At 39.8% G+C, this 15,411-nt stretch overlaps 1 protein-coding gene across 1 annotated transcript in view; it reads left to right on the forward strand.

Moving 5' to 3' along the window:
* Nucleotides 1-748: 748 nt before the first annotated feature.
* Nucleotides 749-15,411, forward strand: part of MMP9 (matrix metallopeptidase 9) — a 28,215-nt gene continuing 13,552 nt past the window's right edge. Inside the window, exons 1-7 of the mRNA XM_082271326.1 lie at nucleotides 749-946; nucleotides 4,883-5,115; nucleotides 6,817-6,965; nucleotides 10,676-10,804; nucleotides 12,856-13,029; nucleotides 14,806-14,979; nucleotides 15,123-15,296. Of these exons, the coding sequence (XP_082127452.1) occupies nucleotides 806-946; nucleotides 4,883-5,115; nucleotides 6,817-6,965; nucleotides 10,676-10,804; nucleotides 12,856-13,029; nucleotides 14,806-14,979; nucleotides 15,123-15,296 (1,174 nt within the window). The 5' untranslated portion in view covers nucleotides 749-805. The remainder of the gene's footprint in view (nucleotides 947-4,882; nucleotides 5,116-6,816; nucleotides 6,966-10,675; nucleotides 10,805-12,855; nucleotides 13,030-14,805; nucleotides 14,980-15,122; nucleotides 15,297-15,411) is intronic.

The following is a 15,411-nucleotide window of genomic DNA, read 5'->3' on the forward strand; positions in this document are numbered from 1 at the left end:
GCTCAACTCACGCAGATGTTTTGCTCCTCACCATTTAAAGTAGAAGCATAATAATAAAATGAATCTAGAACTACATCACAACATTCAAATAATGTCTGTTGTTAATATAACTAAAAAAAAAAGGGAAAAATTCACATTGGCTTATTGCAGAACTTTGGAAACTGGATCATTCATAAAAGGAAAATCCCCGTAGCTGTGAAGTAGTTAAGAACCCGTTGCCTGAATTTTGTAACACGTCTATTTATTTTACTCATGCCTCCGGTCTTACATTTATCTTTTTTGAATAATTACCTTTTTCTACCATGGTGTACATACCTTACAAGCCTTTAAAAAACATATTAATTATACTGTATGTAAAGTTCACAATTAATTACATTTTTCTTTTATGTGTATGTCGTTTTGTATAGTATTGTATCATTTAAATAATGCAAAACATTTTATTAGATAGATAGACCATACTGAATTTCGCATCTTGTATGTTTTATATATGAATTAAAGATTTTATTGATTGAGCAACCATATAGCATGTACAGTATGTGTTTTTATGTATATTGTGCTATACAGCAGGATGTTGACACAACAATGATGAAATGTCTGTAGTTTTTATTTTTAATATATGTGACACATGCACACAATCTGCCTCCCCCATACTTCTGTGTGACACATTGCCCCCTCCCCTCTCTCCTGGTGTGTTACAATCCTGCGGTCTGAGGTTAGGTGATTCAGCTACTAAGGTGTATATATAGTGGAGATAGACAGGAGTCATGCAGACAGGAGACCAGAAGGCAAAGGGCTTGGAGTTACAATGGGAATGCTAGCAGTCCTAGTCCTGCTAGGCACCTTGTGTGCCGCAAGTCACTCAGCCCCAACATCTCGTACGACATCTATGACCATCATATTCCCAGGAGAAATCCGCAGCAACCTAACTTACCTGGAGCAAGCAGAGGTGAGACTTGTAACAACTTTTTATAGACTTCTACTTACACTTTTCCATCTGCCTAGCTAGGTAACCCAACATATACCATGCCTACATCTGAAGCTTGCAGTTTTAACTAAAGTTGGACATACACTGGTAGATTTACAAACTTACGTTCGTATTAAAAATCTTATCAGTACAATAGAAAATGTCAAGAGACTTGACAAATGTCGTTTGAAAGTACTTGAAAATTTGATTTACTTTTAACAATTTTGGTAGGAATTTTATCGTTAACAATCACTTTCAATATCAATAGAAATTCCCAAATGAAAACTACATACGCTGTGTTCTCTACATACAGAAATTTGTTGAGAAGAATAATTGAGTACTGTTTGTGATACTTTTTTTATTTACACTAATATCCAAATTTTCAGGACAAGTTTTCAGGGTATACCCCCTTCTTTAAGGTCTAGGCAGTACTAATACACAAGGGGTTAATTTATTAAAGGTAAATAGTAGAGATCGACCGATTATCGGCAAAGCCGATATATCGAGGGCCGATATGCACTTTCCCTGATATATCGGAATCGGCCACCAAGGTGGCCAATATTACTGATATTTCGGAAAGTGCTTGTACCGGAGTGATCACCCCGGTACCGGCGTCCATAGCCGACGGTTGGCTGTCTTGTAATGACAACCGATGCGGCTGAGAAGCCACTCGGCTGTCATTACAAGGAGTGGGCGGGGACATCGACCCCCCCTCCTGCCGCATTCCACGGCTCATCCTGGTATCCCGTTCCACCGGGAAACCCGGGCAACCAGCCTACATGGCCGCCAAAGACCCAATCAAAGCCGCATTCAGCTCTGATCGGGTCTCCATGCAAAAACCCTGAAGGGATGTCATGACATCACTTCAGGGTACTCGGCGCCAGATTCAAAAAAAGTACAGCATTCAAAACGGCCAAACTTGGTGTTTTGAATGCTTTTAAGTGCAGAGGAGGGGTTTGGGGTCTTTTATACCCCCAGATCCCTTCACAAGAGTACCAGTCAAATAAAAAAAAATGTTTTTTTAAATGTACGAAAATATTGGCTCATATTGGCCAATACCGATACGCGATGACCAAAATATCGGTATCGGTATCGGCAATGAAAAAACGATATTGGTCGGTCCCTAGTAAATAGACTGTGTACTATTGAAAGTGCAGTCGCACTCTTCAAGTGCATTTGCTCCAGAGCTTAGTAAATGATGTAAAGCTTCACTTTACAAAGCACAACCAATCACATGCAAGGAAAATAAAAAAAAAAGTATTTTTGCTTGCACACGATTGGATGAAGGGAGTCAGCAGAGTTCTCCCTCTTTTACTAAGCTCTGGACCAACTGCCCTTGCAGAGTGCAACTGTACTTTTTAAAAGTGCACAGTAAAATTGACTTTAGTAAATCAACCCCACTGTTTTAGGAGAATGTTAAGTAAAGCAATCTTTGAGGAGAATTTTTCCAACCTGCTTCTTTGAATTTTCTCACTGTGTTTAAAAATGATCGTCAGTTTGACTCCAGTAGCAATTAGAAAATCAAACATTCCGAAAAATCTAACGCAGTTCTACAAATGTTTCAAGGGGCTATGGACTGTAGTCACATCTTGATCATATAACAATTAACCAAAATAGACAGTTTTACAAATTTTTCTGTGCCAGATATGATGATGAATAGTGATGACATAATGAATGCCATTGAGTAATTTGCAAATAACAGCAATAACGGCATGCCATGGCATCTGAGGAATCAAAACTTATAAACATAATCTAAAGTGACTTCATAGTACGACCCTCATAATATTTTCGAAAGGTCTCCCTAAAATAATTTTAAGGAAAAACTATATCAATGGGGTTAAGTGGGAAAATGCAGCTTACATTGGTTGTCAATAGGAAGGATGCCACCCTTACAGTGGTAGTTACAAAGCCACCTTACAGACAGCTAAAAAGATCACTGATGTTCAAGGAACCCCTAGCAATATCAAGTTGAGCATGGCTGGTTTATACGAACTGTGCTGTCAGCATAATGTAGTGAAGGGATTAAACAAAGGTACATCATTTCTAAGCAAATTGGGTACCAGACTGCAGATCAGCTGCTGTGGTAATAAGCAAAGTAGCTAACAACACTAATTAGTTGTAGTTAGTGATGTCATCAGACATTTATTTTACAGAAATACCTGCTTTTTAATTAGACTGCAGTCCTTCTTCAAAGGTGTGTATGTATAAATTTGTACATATCGACTCTCCAATTATTGATTTCTTCATGGCAGCTATGTGTTTGGAATCCGCTGTAAGGTATTTGCTTTTGTAATTGTAAATTGACAATGGAAGGTGAATTGCAGATGGGGGTTTGTTTGGATTGTGATTTGGTTATATTGCAGCAGATGGGTGGGAATGTTAGTTGAAAACATAAAAAGGGGGTCAGCACTAAAGAAAATAAAATAATTGGCTGCTTGCAATAGGTAAATATACAGTAACCAAAAAACCAACAAAGAAAATGATGCAGCGCCCCCAAATATAGAATATTACATGGTTAATGCATGTGCTATCAACACAGCATTCATATTTTATTTGGGCTGGGGAAGGGTGATTGAGGGTTTGGTTGAAGTAGGGAGATGAAAAGGGATCTTTTTTTGGACTAAGGGATGAATGGGGATCATAGCTGGAAAGAGTGTTGGATGGGAATCTTGGTCGGGCTAGGGGAGGGAAAAGGGATCTTAGTTGAATGTGGGGGTTGGATGGAAATTTGGTTGAACTGGGGAAGTGGATGGGGATCCTAGTTTGATGAAGAGGTGAATATGGATCTTGGTTGGGTGGGGGGTGGATATTTTGTCAGATATGTGGGTTGGATGGGATATTATTTGGGCTGGGGAAGGGAATAAAGATCTTAGTTGGATATGGGGGCTGGATAAAGACCTTAGTTGGGCTGGGGGAGTGAATGGTGATCCAAGGTAGATAGAGATCTTGATTGGAATGGTAAATGGAAGGGGATTCTAGTTGGATGTGGGGGGTAAGTTGGGGATTTTGATTGGGCTTGGGAGTTGGTAGGAAGATTAGTTTGGTGGGGATCTTGGTTTGAACGTGAAGGAGGATTGAGATCTTGGATGCAGTAATAAGAAAGATGGAAATCTTGATCAAAGTTGGGGCTTAGATAGGAATCAGGCAACAACTCTGAGTCTCTGGGTGGACAATCATTACTCTAGCCAACTGCTGTCAAGGGATAGGTGTGATCAGACAAGTTCATTGTGAAAGTGTTGGAGGCCACCCATATTCATGAAATTGTTGCCTAATCTGCCAAAAGATGTTTTAGAAGAGTTTAATATACAGTAATGTCTATGGGTGAAGAACCTGTCCTGCTCAATAGTGATGCCAATGTGTAAGTCAAAAGCATTCTGTATTTTCCTCGCTCACTACTTACATAAATGATATGTTCCAATGCTATGCAACATTCTAAAGGTTTTTTTACCCTGAGGCAGACAGATCATTCCTGCACATGTGACCACCCTCTAAAGTATGTGGGCGGCTTTACAAAACAGCTATAGAATGGAATGCTGCTTCACACTGCTATATGAACAACAGCATTCCAAGAACTCACTGATTTGCACTGCAGTTTTGTATATTTAGGATAAATTAATACTGATTTGCAAATAATCTACTAATTTTGAGTTGAGCGTTTACTAAACTCCATGTGATTTTTGTACATTTGAGATTTAAATGTTGTTACTGCTTTTGAATATTCTTTTGCTACCTTGAGAACTAACAGGACAATAAAGTGCCTATAAGAAAAAGGTATTCATACACTATCCAATATTCTTTAGTCCTTTGTCTGTCCTTATGTATTTTGTATACTGGTTTTAATGTTTGTAGTCACAGGATTTGTTACTTTGTTATCTTTATACTTCTGCAGTTTCCTGAAAACATTTCTATTCTCCACAGAAATATCTAACGCGATATGGGTACCTGCCATTAGAAAGTGGTAAAGACAAACATACCTCCATAGAAAAGTCCCTGAGAAGGATGCAGCAAAAGTTGGGGCTTAAAGAAACAGGCGAGCTAGACTCAGAAACTATGAAGACCATAAACAGCCCTCGCTGTGGAGTGCCTGATGTTGGAAAGTTCCAGACTTTTGAGGGAGACTTGAAGTGGGATCATACTGATATTACATACAAGTAAGTGTCCTTTAAAGCAGATCACCACTCAAATGTGTTACGAGTGTAAAGGGATGGATAAACAAAGAAAAACAGTAGGATTAAACTACTTAGTTTTCCTGAAAGAGGGGTCTTTTTTGGTTCTTGGACCAAAAGCTTAGATCTTGATCACATGGTTTCTATTAAAGAGGAAGATTTCTTAAATTTGAATTCTGATGTATACATGTGCCATAACCCTCTCATTGCCAATAATGTGTTCCACAAGTCATGGCAATGAAAAAGATGAAAAAAGTTCATGGTGGTGAGCTTGTCCTAAATTTTATCAAGCAGGCTCCTGGCTACATTGTAGACGTGATCTGGGTGGCTGATGTTTGGGTACTTCCCCCCTCCAAGGTTCCCAGGTTCTCCTCCTCCTGGGAGCCCAGGATTAGAAAAAAATTACTTTAGGATGGTAAGTGGGTTCATATGGAGGAGAGATCTAGTGCCTGATTTCTGATCCATACCGTGAGGATAAAAGCCAGGTGCTGTTATGATAGATGCTTTTAAGGGCTTTCTCTCCATCAGCTCAGAGACAATGTGAAAATAAGATATTAGAGAACAGATCCCTGTGTCTCTTTAAAGAGAACTTGTCAGTGCACTATACTATCAAATAGGGAGCTGATCAGCTCCCTTGTAAAATTAATAAAGTTAATAAAAATGTTAAGTTAAAAAAAAAAAAAAATGTAAAAAAAAAAAAACATTAAAGAGCTTCTAGAACAACTAGGCATCACATATTGGATATTGATGTAAAAGAGGAATAATTCTAGGGCCATTATTTATAGTTTTTTCTAAAATGATGAGCTGTAAAGCTTTTTACACCACCTGTGGACAATATTAGGTTTTTACATTTTTAGGCTTGGCATGCTTGGTATCTATTTACTCGAGACATTTTCACTCTTTATATATTACAGTTGGAAATTGTATTGTGTTTATATGTGCTAAAATTAATTTTGGTATATTGATTTTGGAAAATATAAGTTTGATAAGCAGTTGTGCAAATATCATATTCAGAAATAAATTTACTGATATCAATTTTAGTGCATTGATCTAGCATACAACCTATTTTTTCTACAGGCCCTCTGCTTTTGGAAAATTTATATTGTTGGGGGTTTTAAGTAACCTGAAAGCTAATAATGTGCACTTTAATATGTGTTTAAAAAATGTAACTATTGTTTTGGCAGCAGAAGGTTTAAATTCCAACTGTTGCTTGGAAAAAAAAATGAAAAACTGCCTGAATACTTACCTCTCTGGTAGGTGGCAAATTCACACTTCACTTGCTTTAAGAACTACAGCTTTAGGAAAAATCTTCACATCAGACACACTTGCAGGTATTTCCCCTTTGAGCACTGTGGTTCCTTTCACTGGCACCTACACCGTTACTGTGTTGTTTGGTTATGTAGAGACTGGCAGAAGGAACTACGGTGCATAGAGGGGAAGCAAACTTTTCTGAAAGTGTCGGGCTGAAAGTTTATGTTCTTTGATACTTTTGTTAATTTGATCTATACTACTTGTTATTACTACATATGATTTACCGCTAAAGGCAATGACATTGAAGATTGTTATAAAGACACATACAGCATCTGGTGAAATATTTTTTGTAGAATACTAATAATTGTGTTATACACCTATCTACTTTCTGCATTTGTTCACTGCTTTGCTTTTAATGCTATTTCTCACTCCTAGGATCCTGAACTATTCCCCTGATCTTGACTCTGAGGTGATAGATGATGCCTTTGCTCGGGCCTTCAAAGTGTGGAGTGATGTGACACCTCTCACCTTTACACGGATTTACAACGGAGAACCCGACATAAACATTTTGTTCGGGACTGACAGTGAGTGAAAGTCAAAAAGTGCCATAGTGCTCACCTAATGTTTAGAATATGTGTAGAGGAGGAATGAAGACTGAAAGTGAACTAGACTATTTTGATGATGTTTAGATTGCGTGGCGATAGACTGAACATAAAAGGTTTGTGAGCCTACAGGCATTAGCTATGTACTTTTAGGCCTTCTTTATGAAAGTGTCAGGCATTCCAATCTCCAACCTGAATTTTAGATACTTTAGATAGTTCTGCCGACTTGAGCACATGAATGAGGGGGTGCCATTGTAGAACTAGATTAAACATAAATTACATTTCAGGCAGTCGGATTTAAGTACACTTTAAGCATTGTGGTAAACTGCCCAATGGATGGATAGAATTTCAATCGAAAAGTTTTAGGAAAACTTATACGAAAATTCTCAGAACATTCTTAGAACATTTGAAAATTTCATTAAAAAGATTTAATTTGCTTTTAACAATTGATTTTTTGGAACAAATGAACTTTACAGAATGACAACCACATACACTTTTAGAAATTACAAAAGTGAAAATATATCAGCGCATACACCTCCACTAAAGACAAAAGCAGCTGACACTCAAAGTTAATCTAAATAACCACAAAAAAACAATGATAGGAAATTAGTGCAGCGCTAAAACTAAAATGAATCAATTTAATAGGAAATATAGTCCATGCAAAGGAGAAAGGGCCCCATGTGGATAAAGATGCACTCAGAGCCAATGCTGTGGTCTTGAAACTACAAATCCACCACCAGATAGAATGGCCTCTCACCTCAAAGCACTGACCACAAAGGGTCAAATCACCAGGACAGATTCCACTTGCAACTGAACACTGACGATAACACCTTTGGCAGAATGGATGGATGGGATGATCCCAGTTGCTCCAAATACCTCCAGGGGATACCGATTAGACAATCCAAAAGCTTGCTCTCTTAGTGGTGTGACTCAAAGAAAGGCAAGGGATCGCACATAGTGAAATATGTCTAACACATTTATTAATTAAAACATAAGAAAGCCTCTTACTTAATAACAGCATACAGCAGGCACATCACATCCTCTCTTGCTGAACAGTCATACACTTCCTCGAGCTACTCTGTGAGACAGCGGGTGATTTCACGGCTCCTCCCTTCCACACGCGTGACGTCCCATAAGGGAAGGGACTTCCTCAGCGGCTGAGGGGTGAGGGATCACTCCTCCCGGGAGTGATATCATCGCACCTCCAGCCAATCAGATGGCCGGAGGATACGAACCAGGAAGCAGGACGGCCGAACATGTCGGCCGTGTCTCTGCTGAGCGGGCAGCACTGCGGGGGCTTCCTTCTAAGGTAAATATTTTTATAATGAGCTAGTATGCGATAATTTTTTGGGTTTACAACCTCTTTAATTTGTCCCTGCTGCTACAACTACTGCAAAGCAATGTGTTAAAACACATGGCACAAACTGGTTGCAGCTTTCATTACTAATGATTTTTATTTTTGTTATATAAACCACCGAATTTAGTTTTATTAACCCTAAACAATGCAAAAGAAATTGGGATTTCAAATAATAAACTTTCATGGAATACTGATATTGCTTTTGGTTAGATGGGTTCTATTCAATTCCTTAGGCTGTCTGCATGTTTGATCTTAAACCAAAAAGTGCTGCTGCCTCTCACATTTATATGTTGTTGAACAAGGTAATTACTGAGGCTAGATGTGAGCTAATTGATTCCTGCACGGGTGAATGTTTATTTTGCAGAGATTTGTTGTGCAAGAACAGCCAACGAAATGCAAACCCTGCAGGCATTGCACTGTAATAGAAATACTGGGTCTCATGTATAAGCCTGTCTGCAACGTATCTAAAAGGAAAGAGTTCCGCCTATACAGAAACCATTGCCTTTCTCTTCATTTTCTAACCTGCACTGGGAAACAATTGTTGCAATAAAGCAAATGTGCAAATGCAATGACCCATAACAGTCCATCAGAATCCATCTTCTGTGATCTGATTTCACTTATTTTAAATCCGATTAATTGCTACAGGTTCACTGTGGTCTGCACGTTATCAAAGCTATACACCCTCAGGCAGCTTATATCTGTTAACAGCAGGTACTCCCAGTTGTGGGAATATTGTAGTTCACATCAACCCATGGATAACTGGATTAGCATAAAATAACGAAGATGCGAATTTCCCAGAAGCAAAGCTGTATTTGCCCACATAGGCCAAAGATACAGTTTTGGTTTTTAAAAAGTCTCCCCTTCCTCTTGCTGAAATGCTGAATTAAACTTAAAAAAACAAAAATGAAAACACCTATAGCAGGAAAAAAAAGTTGTTAAATATTCACCTTTGCCGAGGTTTCTTTAGTGCAGGGGGTGATGTGATCAACCTACTAATGAGATTCCAGGGAATGCTGACCAAATCTTCTGAGAAGATGCTGCAGCTTCATGCAGTATCATCATCTCAGTGAAACTTGGGCTACTCCAACTTTCCCGGGATCTCACTGGAAGGAAGATACTGTCACCCCACCCTAAGCATCGTAGGTGGAAGCACGAGGAAAAATATGTATATTATCTAACTTTTTTCTTCACAAGGGTTTTTTTTTTTTTTTTAATTCAGCATTTTAACACAATGGAAAGGGGGGTCATATTATAGAAGCAGACCTTACTATTTAGGTGCAAGGTCCACTTTTTAGCTCTCCTTCACAGCAACACAAACTCACCTTTCCTTCAATCTTCTACAGCTCCCTTCAGCTGCCAGGAGTGTAGGAAACAGCCGGTATGGAGGAACATGTGATTCACTCCCCTTTTTCTCATGATACACCCTAGTTGATTGATAATTGCTCCACCTTTGTCACATGGGGAGGCAAGGGATTTCTCTGCACTGTGCAATGGGATTTCTATTCCTTGCTCCCTCTTAGACTGCATACAGTAGCAGGGCCGCTGTTAGGGGGGACCACCAGTCCTCCTGTGGGGGGCCTGGGCACAAAGCGGGGGCCCAACTAGCATTGGCAATTGGTGTAGTCGTGTGGTGGGGCAATTACAGAAGGAAGCCCTGTGCGGCTCTCTGTAGTAGCTGAAAGCCATTTCCACCCCCTCCTGCCAGCTTTCAGCTGCTGCAGGGAGAGACACAAACACAAGGCATCGTTCCTGTAATTGCTTCTCCAGCACCAATACCCCTACCCGTTCTGCCTGCTTCTGATCCACCTCCCCCCCGTGTGCCCCCCTTTCACTATGCCATTCCCCTCCCTCCCGCAGCGCTGCAGGCTTCCCTGTCCTGTTGTAAAAAGTAACAAATTGTAAAAAAAAAAGAAAACTATTAAACATTGTAATAAATGATTAAAAAAAATTTAATAAAATAATTGTAAACATTTTTTAACATTTAAAAAATGTTTTTTTTTTTTTTTTTTTTAATGTAAAAAAACAATTAAAAAAAGGGCTAATTCACACAAGTTCTCTGTTATGTTTGTGTCCACGTGTATTTTTTGTGAAAATATTGTCTTGACATATTCGGGGGGGGGGGGGGGGCCCTGCCAGGTAGGCTGTACGGGGCCCCGTGATTTATAACAGCAGCCCTGTACAGTAGTGGGGAAGTAAAGAAAAGAATGTGCTGCTGAGGAGGGGGCATTGAAATAAACCTGTATGGGCAAAGCACATTAATATTAGTGAAAGATCTTGGATTGGTCATTTATATTGCTTACAAGGCACCTATTTACATATGACATCTTTTCTTCAGATCATGGAGATCCATACCCTTTTGATGGAAAGGATGGACTTCTAGCTCATGCATACCCACCAGGTGCTGGAGTGTATGGAGATGCCCATTTTGATGATGATGAATTCTGGACCCTTGGGACTGGCGTGGGTAAGTGCTGAGTACAGAAGCCACATACCACATACAGTGGCAAGAAAAAGTATGTGTATCCCTCGGAAATAACAGGTATTTTTTGCAGTAGTTTTACATAAATTGTGTTATAACAATAGACAAACATAAAGTGCTTAAGCTGAAAACATACAAACAATTCTAATTTCTTGTGTCTTTATTGAATGGACCCATTAAACATTCACTGTGCTGGAGGAAAAAGTACTTGACCCCACAGACTAATTACTTTAGCAAAAGCTAATTAGAGTCAGTAGCTTGCACAAAATGAGTCCAATCAATGAAATGAGTTTGGAGGTGTGGTCTAGAGCTACTTTGATTGAAAAAAGACACATTTTAAGATTGCTGTTCATAAAAAGCATTAGCTGATGTGAACCATAAAAGGGAGGGATACAAAGCAATGAGAAAAAAATGTAATTTACGTTTCTGCAATTTTTTTTTTAGCTTATTAAAAGAGCGTGTTTTTATTAAACAGTGTATCAAAGGATATATAAAGCATATTTATGTATGTAATTAGTCATTAACTTATTATCAATCTAACTGATGCATGTTATTACTGCTAAATATGGCCTAGGCATCAAGGCATTAATGATCTTTAGCAGCGAGCAGCAGTAAGGTTTAATCTACTGACTGCTGGAACTGCCAGAGTGCATTTATGGTGGTGCTGCTAGTCCTAGACTGACTGGGTATGCACTGTTCCACAGAAATGAAAGATGGTAGCAGAGGGAGCAGGGGAACAAAGGGGGCTTGCAGAATTATTAGTGCGGGAGGGGAAGTCCTTTGGGATGTTCTTCTTATGGTTATCGTTGGGGCCCTTTAAGAGCATTGATGCACTTAATGACAGTCCCAGTTAACCTGCATGCAGTATAGGTACACTATAGTCTCAGCACAGGTTCAAGATAGATGTGGGTCAGATTGGTAAGGTACGGAATAATGTGGTATAGGGTTGGTAAGCAGTCTAGGTTTGGTTTAAGTGTGGTATATGGTGCAGTATGGATTGGGTACACTTGGTGTCTTGCTCTGAGTGACTCAATCCCTGCTAGCAGTATCAGCAATGGGCAAATAGCCCTCTCCCCAGCCCCAGTTTACTGCAGTGACCTCTTGCTGTAGAAGGGAGAGCCCCCTTGGTCTCTCCCCCAAAGCCTCTGGTGATCAGTGGTAGGAAGAAGAGGATGAGTGGACAATCCAGCCTCCCTGCGGCAGTGGTGCAGGTGCTGTGATGTAGGCAGTGCTGCGCTACCCCCAGGTGTCCTCAATCCCAGTCTCAGGCTTAGATCTCTGCTTGTATGGCCTCCAGCTAGCAGACGAATATTCACCCAGAGGTGCTCTTTCTAAGGCTGGATTCATACTGATGCGGCCACGGGTTCATGCCTGGGGTCCAGTGCGTGTCTGTTCACCATTTTAGGTGTGAATCAGGTCTGAATTCTTGCCTACAATCACTCCTGAAATGGAGCCAAAGATGCACAGGTCCCTTTTCCAGTGCACTCCGCGGCCGCCCCGGAGCTGTGTGAACCGGCTCTATTGAGAGCTAGTCACACTCTCCTGTCATGTCAATTGGATGAGGGGAAACCTGCAACCAATTTGCATCAGTGTGAACCCAGCCTGACTCCCTCAGTGCCAAGAGAAAGAACTTTCCCAGTCATTTTAATAAAAATCATCTCTCCACATTTCCTACTGCACAGTGCCCATTGGGATCTGTAGTGTAACCATTATAGTGTAGCCATTATATGGCCGCTGTCTCAAACTTCAACTCCCAGGAGTCTCAGCAATCTGCACAGAAGTCTTTAGGCTTGCTTGACTTTAGCTCTCTCCATGCTGACTAGAGGAGGATGGTGCAGCATAACATCAGTATCTCAGTAGAGGGAGAGAAAAATAAAGGGCAATGTCTCTATCACCATACTGCTGTAACCCAGCACCTAGCTACATGTATAACAAATTTACCTATCAGATGTAAAATAAGTGCTGGACTAAAGGATATTTTCTGATGTGACAAAATCAGCTAAAGACTCCAAATATTTTATATCTCCCTTTTGTAGTGGTGAAGACTCGGTTTGGTAATGCAGATGGCGCACTGTGTCATTTTCCCTTCACCTTTAACGGCCAGTCCTATTCCTCCTGTACAAGTGAAGGGCGATCGGATGGCCACCTCTGGTGCAGTACAACAGCTGATTTCGACAAAGACAAAAAATATGGCTTCTGCCCAAGTGAATGTAAGTATCAAGTAATCACAATTAAATTACTGTACTGAAAGGGGCTCTGTCAGTAAGATTAAAGTGCCAATAAACGTGTTACCTACAAAAATGGATAGTAAATACTTACCTCTCCCTGTTCCATTCCACTGAATGCTGCTGTGATGTGGAGGAATCGCCAACTGAAATCTCATCAGAGACAGACACATTCGGGAGCTTATTGGCTCCTCCTGTCAGGCCCCTACTTAAGTAGAGACACAGTTGTGTCCCCTAGACATATGTAGGGACAGGTTTAGGAGCTCCAAACTCACTCCTAAAATGTATTTGTTGCCAAAATGTTTCTCTTTCCTTTTAATAGAGGATTGAGAGGCTAAAAGGTTGTCAGGCTGTTGTGGTCTGTTTCCTTTCCTATTCGTCCTGGCGACCAATGTCACCAAGACAGTTTTCGTTAGAACAAGACGTAAAGGTAAACCTTACAATGGGGACACCTGCTCTGGTGGTCTCACTTTGTAGAGATTTCCTCTTACTTCCTGTTGCTTCTTAAGAAAACGAAGTAAAGGAAAATCTCCCTAACGAGACAAAAAAACAAAAAACAAAAGTGATTTTAATTCTTTCCTACTCTATCCAAAATGGAAAAAAATAAGTTTTTGCTATGCATACACTTTAAACTGAACCTGTGTTTTGCCTATGTAGAGTAAGTATTCAGTTACCATTGGGACAAAGTACTTGTAGTATTTCTTCTTTGAAGTCTGATCCCCTAGCAGCAGCCTTACTTCAAACGGTTTAACTGCCAGAAACGTTGGAAATATCCATTACTTCCAACCAGAGTTGTATAAAGTACTCAAAACCCATACTTGAGTAAAAGTACAAGTGTTCGATCAAAAAGTGACTTGAGTAGAAGTGGAAGTGCTCGATCAAAAAGTGACTTGAGTAGAAGTACTAAAGTATTCAACATTTTTTGTACTTAAGTATTGCAAGTAGTTTTTTAAAAATGTTGCTACTCAAGTACTGAAAGTAAAAGTACCAGTAGTTTTGAAAAAAAATTGCTACTCAAGTACTGAAAGTAAAAGTACAAGTACTGTGTTATGTAGTTATTAAAGAAAGAAGTCAAAAGTTTGAACATCATATTGTTTTTTATTATTTCAAATGCAGTTTTTATTTATACATATAGTAGCATTTATTTTCGTATGCGCTGATAATACACATGTTTTGTGCTTCATGAAACCTGCCATCTACTGTTCTGGCAGTGGTAATTTTTATAATAGTAACGAGTAACTATGCAGCACAAAAAAAAATATCGGAGTAGAAGTATTGAAATCATTGAAAAAATGTAGTGAAGTAAAAGTGGAAGTAGGAGAAAAAAATTCTACTCTAGGAAAGTATAGATACCGCCTTTCGGTACTTAAGTACAGTAGTGAAGTAGTTCTACTTAGTTACTATACATCTCTGCTTCCAACTATGGAAGAAGATGCGGCTAACCCCATGTGGCACCCCCTAGTACTTGCTGATTGGTCCAGTGCTGTCAAATGAGGTCAGGGAGACAGTCAACCCTGTGTAAGCTCTGAAAATCTGACTGGAGCTTTCAGATGGTGTTTTTTCCTTGCTTCTGAACCTGTTGCAAGCACGGATTCGCCTCAAAGCAGGAAGAATTTCAAAGCTGCATGTAAGAACAGCACATTTAAGTTATTGTTGTGATTGTCATAAACTATGTACAAAGTACATTTTGATGATAATACTGATTACTGATGATGTAAAATCAATGCATACCCTTACATATGATTTCTAATTTCTCCTCAGTGCTATACACATTTGACGGAAACAGTGATGGTCAGCCTTGTGTCTTCCCATTTATATTTCAAGAAGAATCCTATTCTTCATGCACTACTGACGGGCGTACAGATGGGTACCGCTGGTGTAGTACCACTGCCAATTATGACAAAGATGTCAAATATGGTTTCTGTCCAAACAGAGGTAAAGGCTTCTGATTTTATTGTATAGCTCACCTTATGCTAAATGTGTGTGAATAAAATTTATAGTGCTTATACCGAACTTGTCATGCCATAAGTCATACTGGATTTATACAGTCAGTACTGAACACTGCTTTCCTCTTATAGACACAGCTGTCATTGGCGGAAACTCAGCAGGAGACCCTTGCGTTTTTCCCTTTACATTCCTGGGGAATACCTTCAACCAGTGCACCACTGAAGGCCGAGGGGATGGAAAGAAGTGGTGTGCCACTACCTCCAGCTATGATCGCGATAGGAAATGGGGCTTCTGCTCAGACCAAGGTACGCTGGTCAAATGGGAAACCTATGGTAAAAACTACAAATGTGGAACTAAAGTCTCCCCGGATCTCCCAAGCAGAGAGATATGGGGAAATAGGGGATTTTTAACATGCCAAAA

This window comes from Pelophylax lessonae (assembly GCF_965119305.1).
Source record: "Pelophylax lessonae genome assembly, chromosome: 11".
Lineage (NCBI taxonomy): Eukaryota > Metazoa > Chordata > Amphibia > Anura > Ranidae > Pelophylax > Pelophylax lessonae.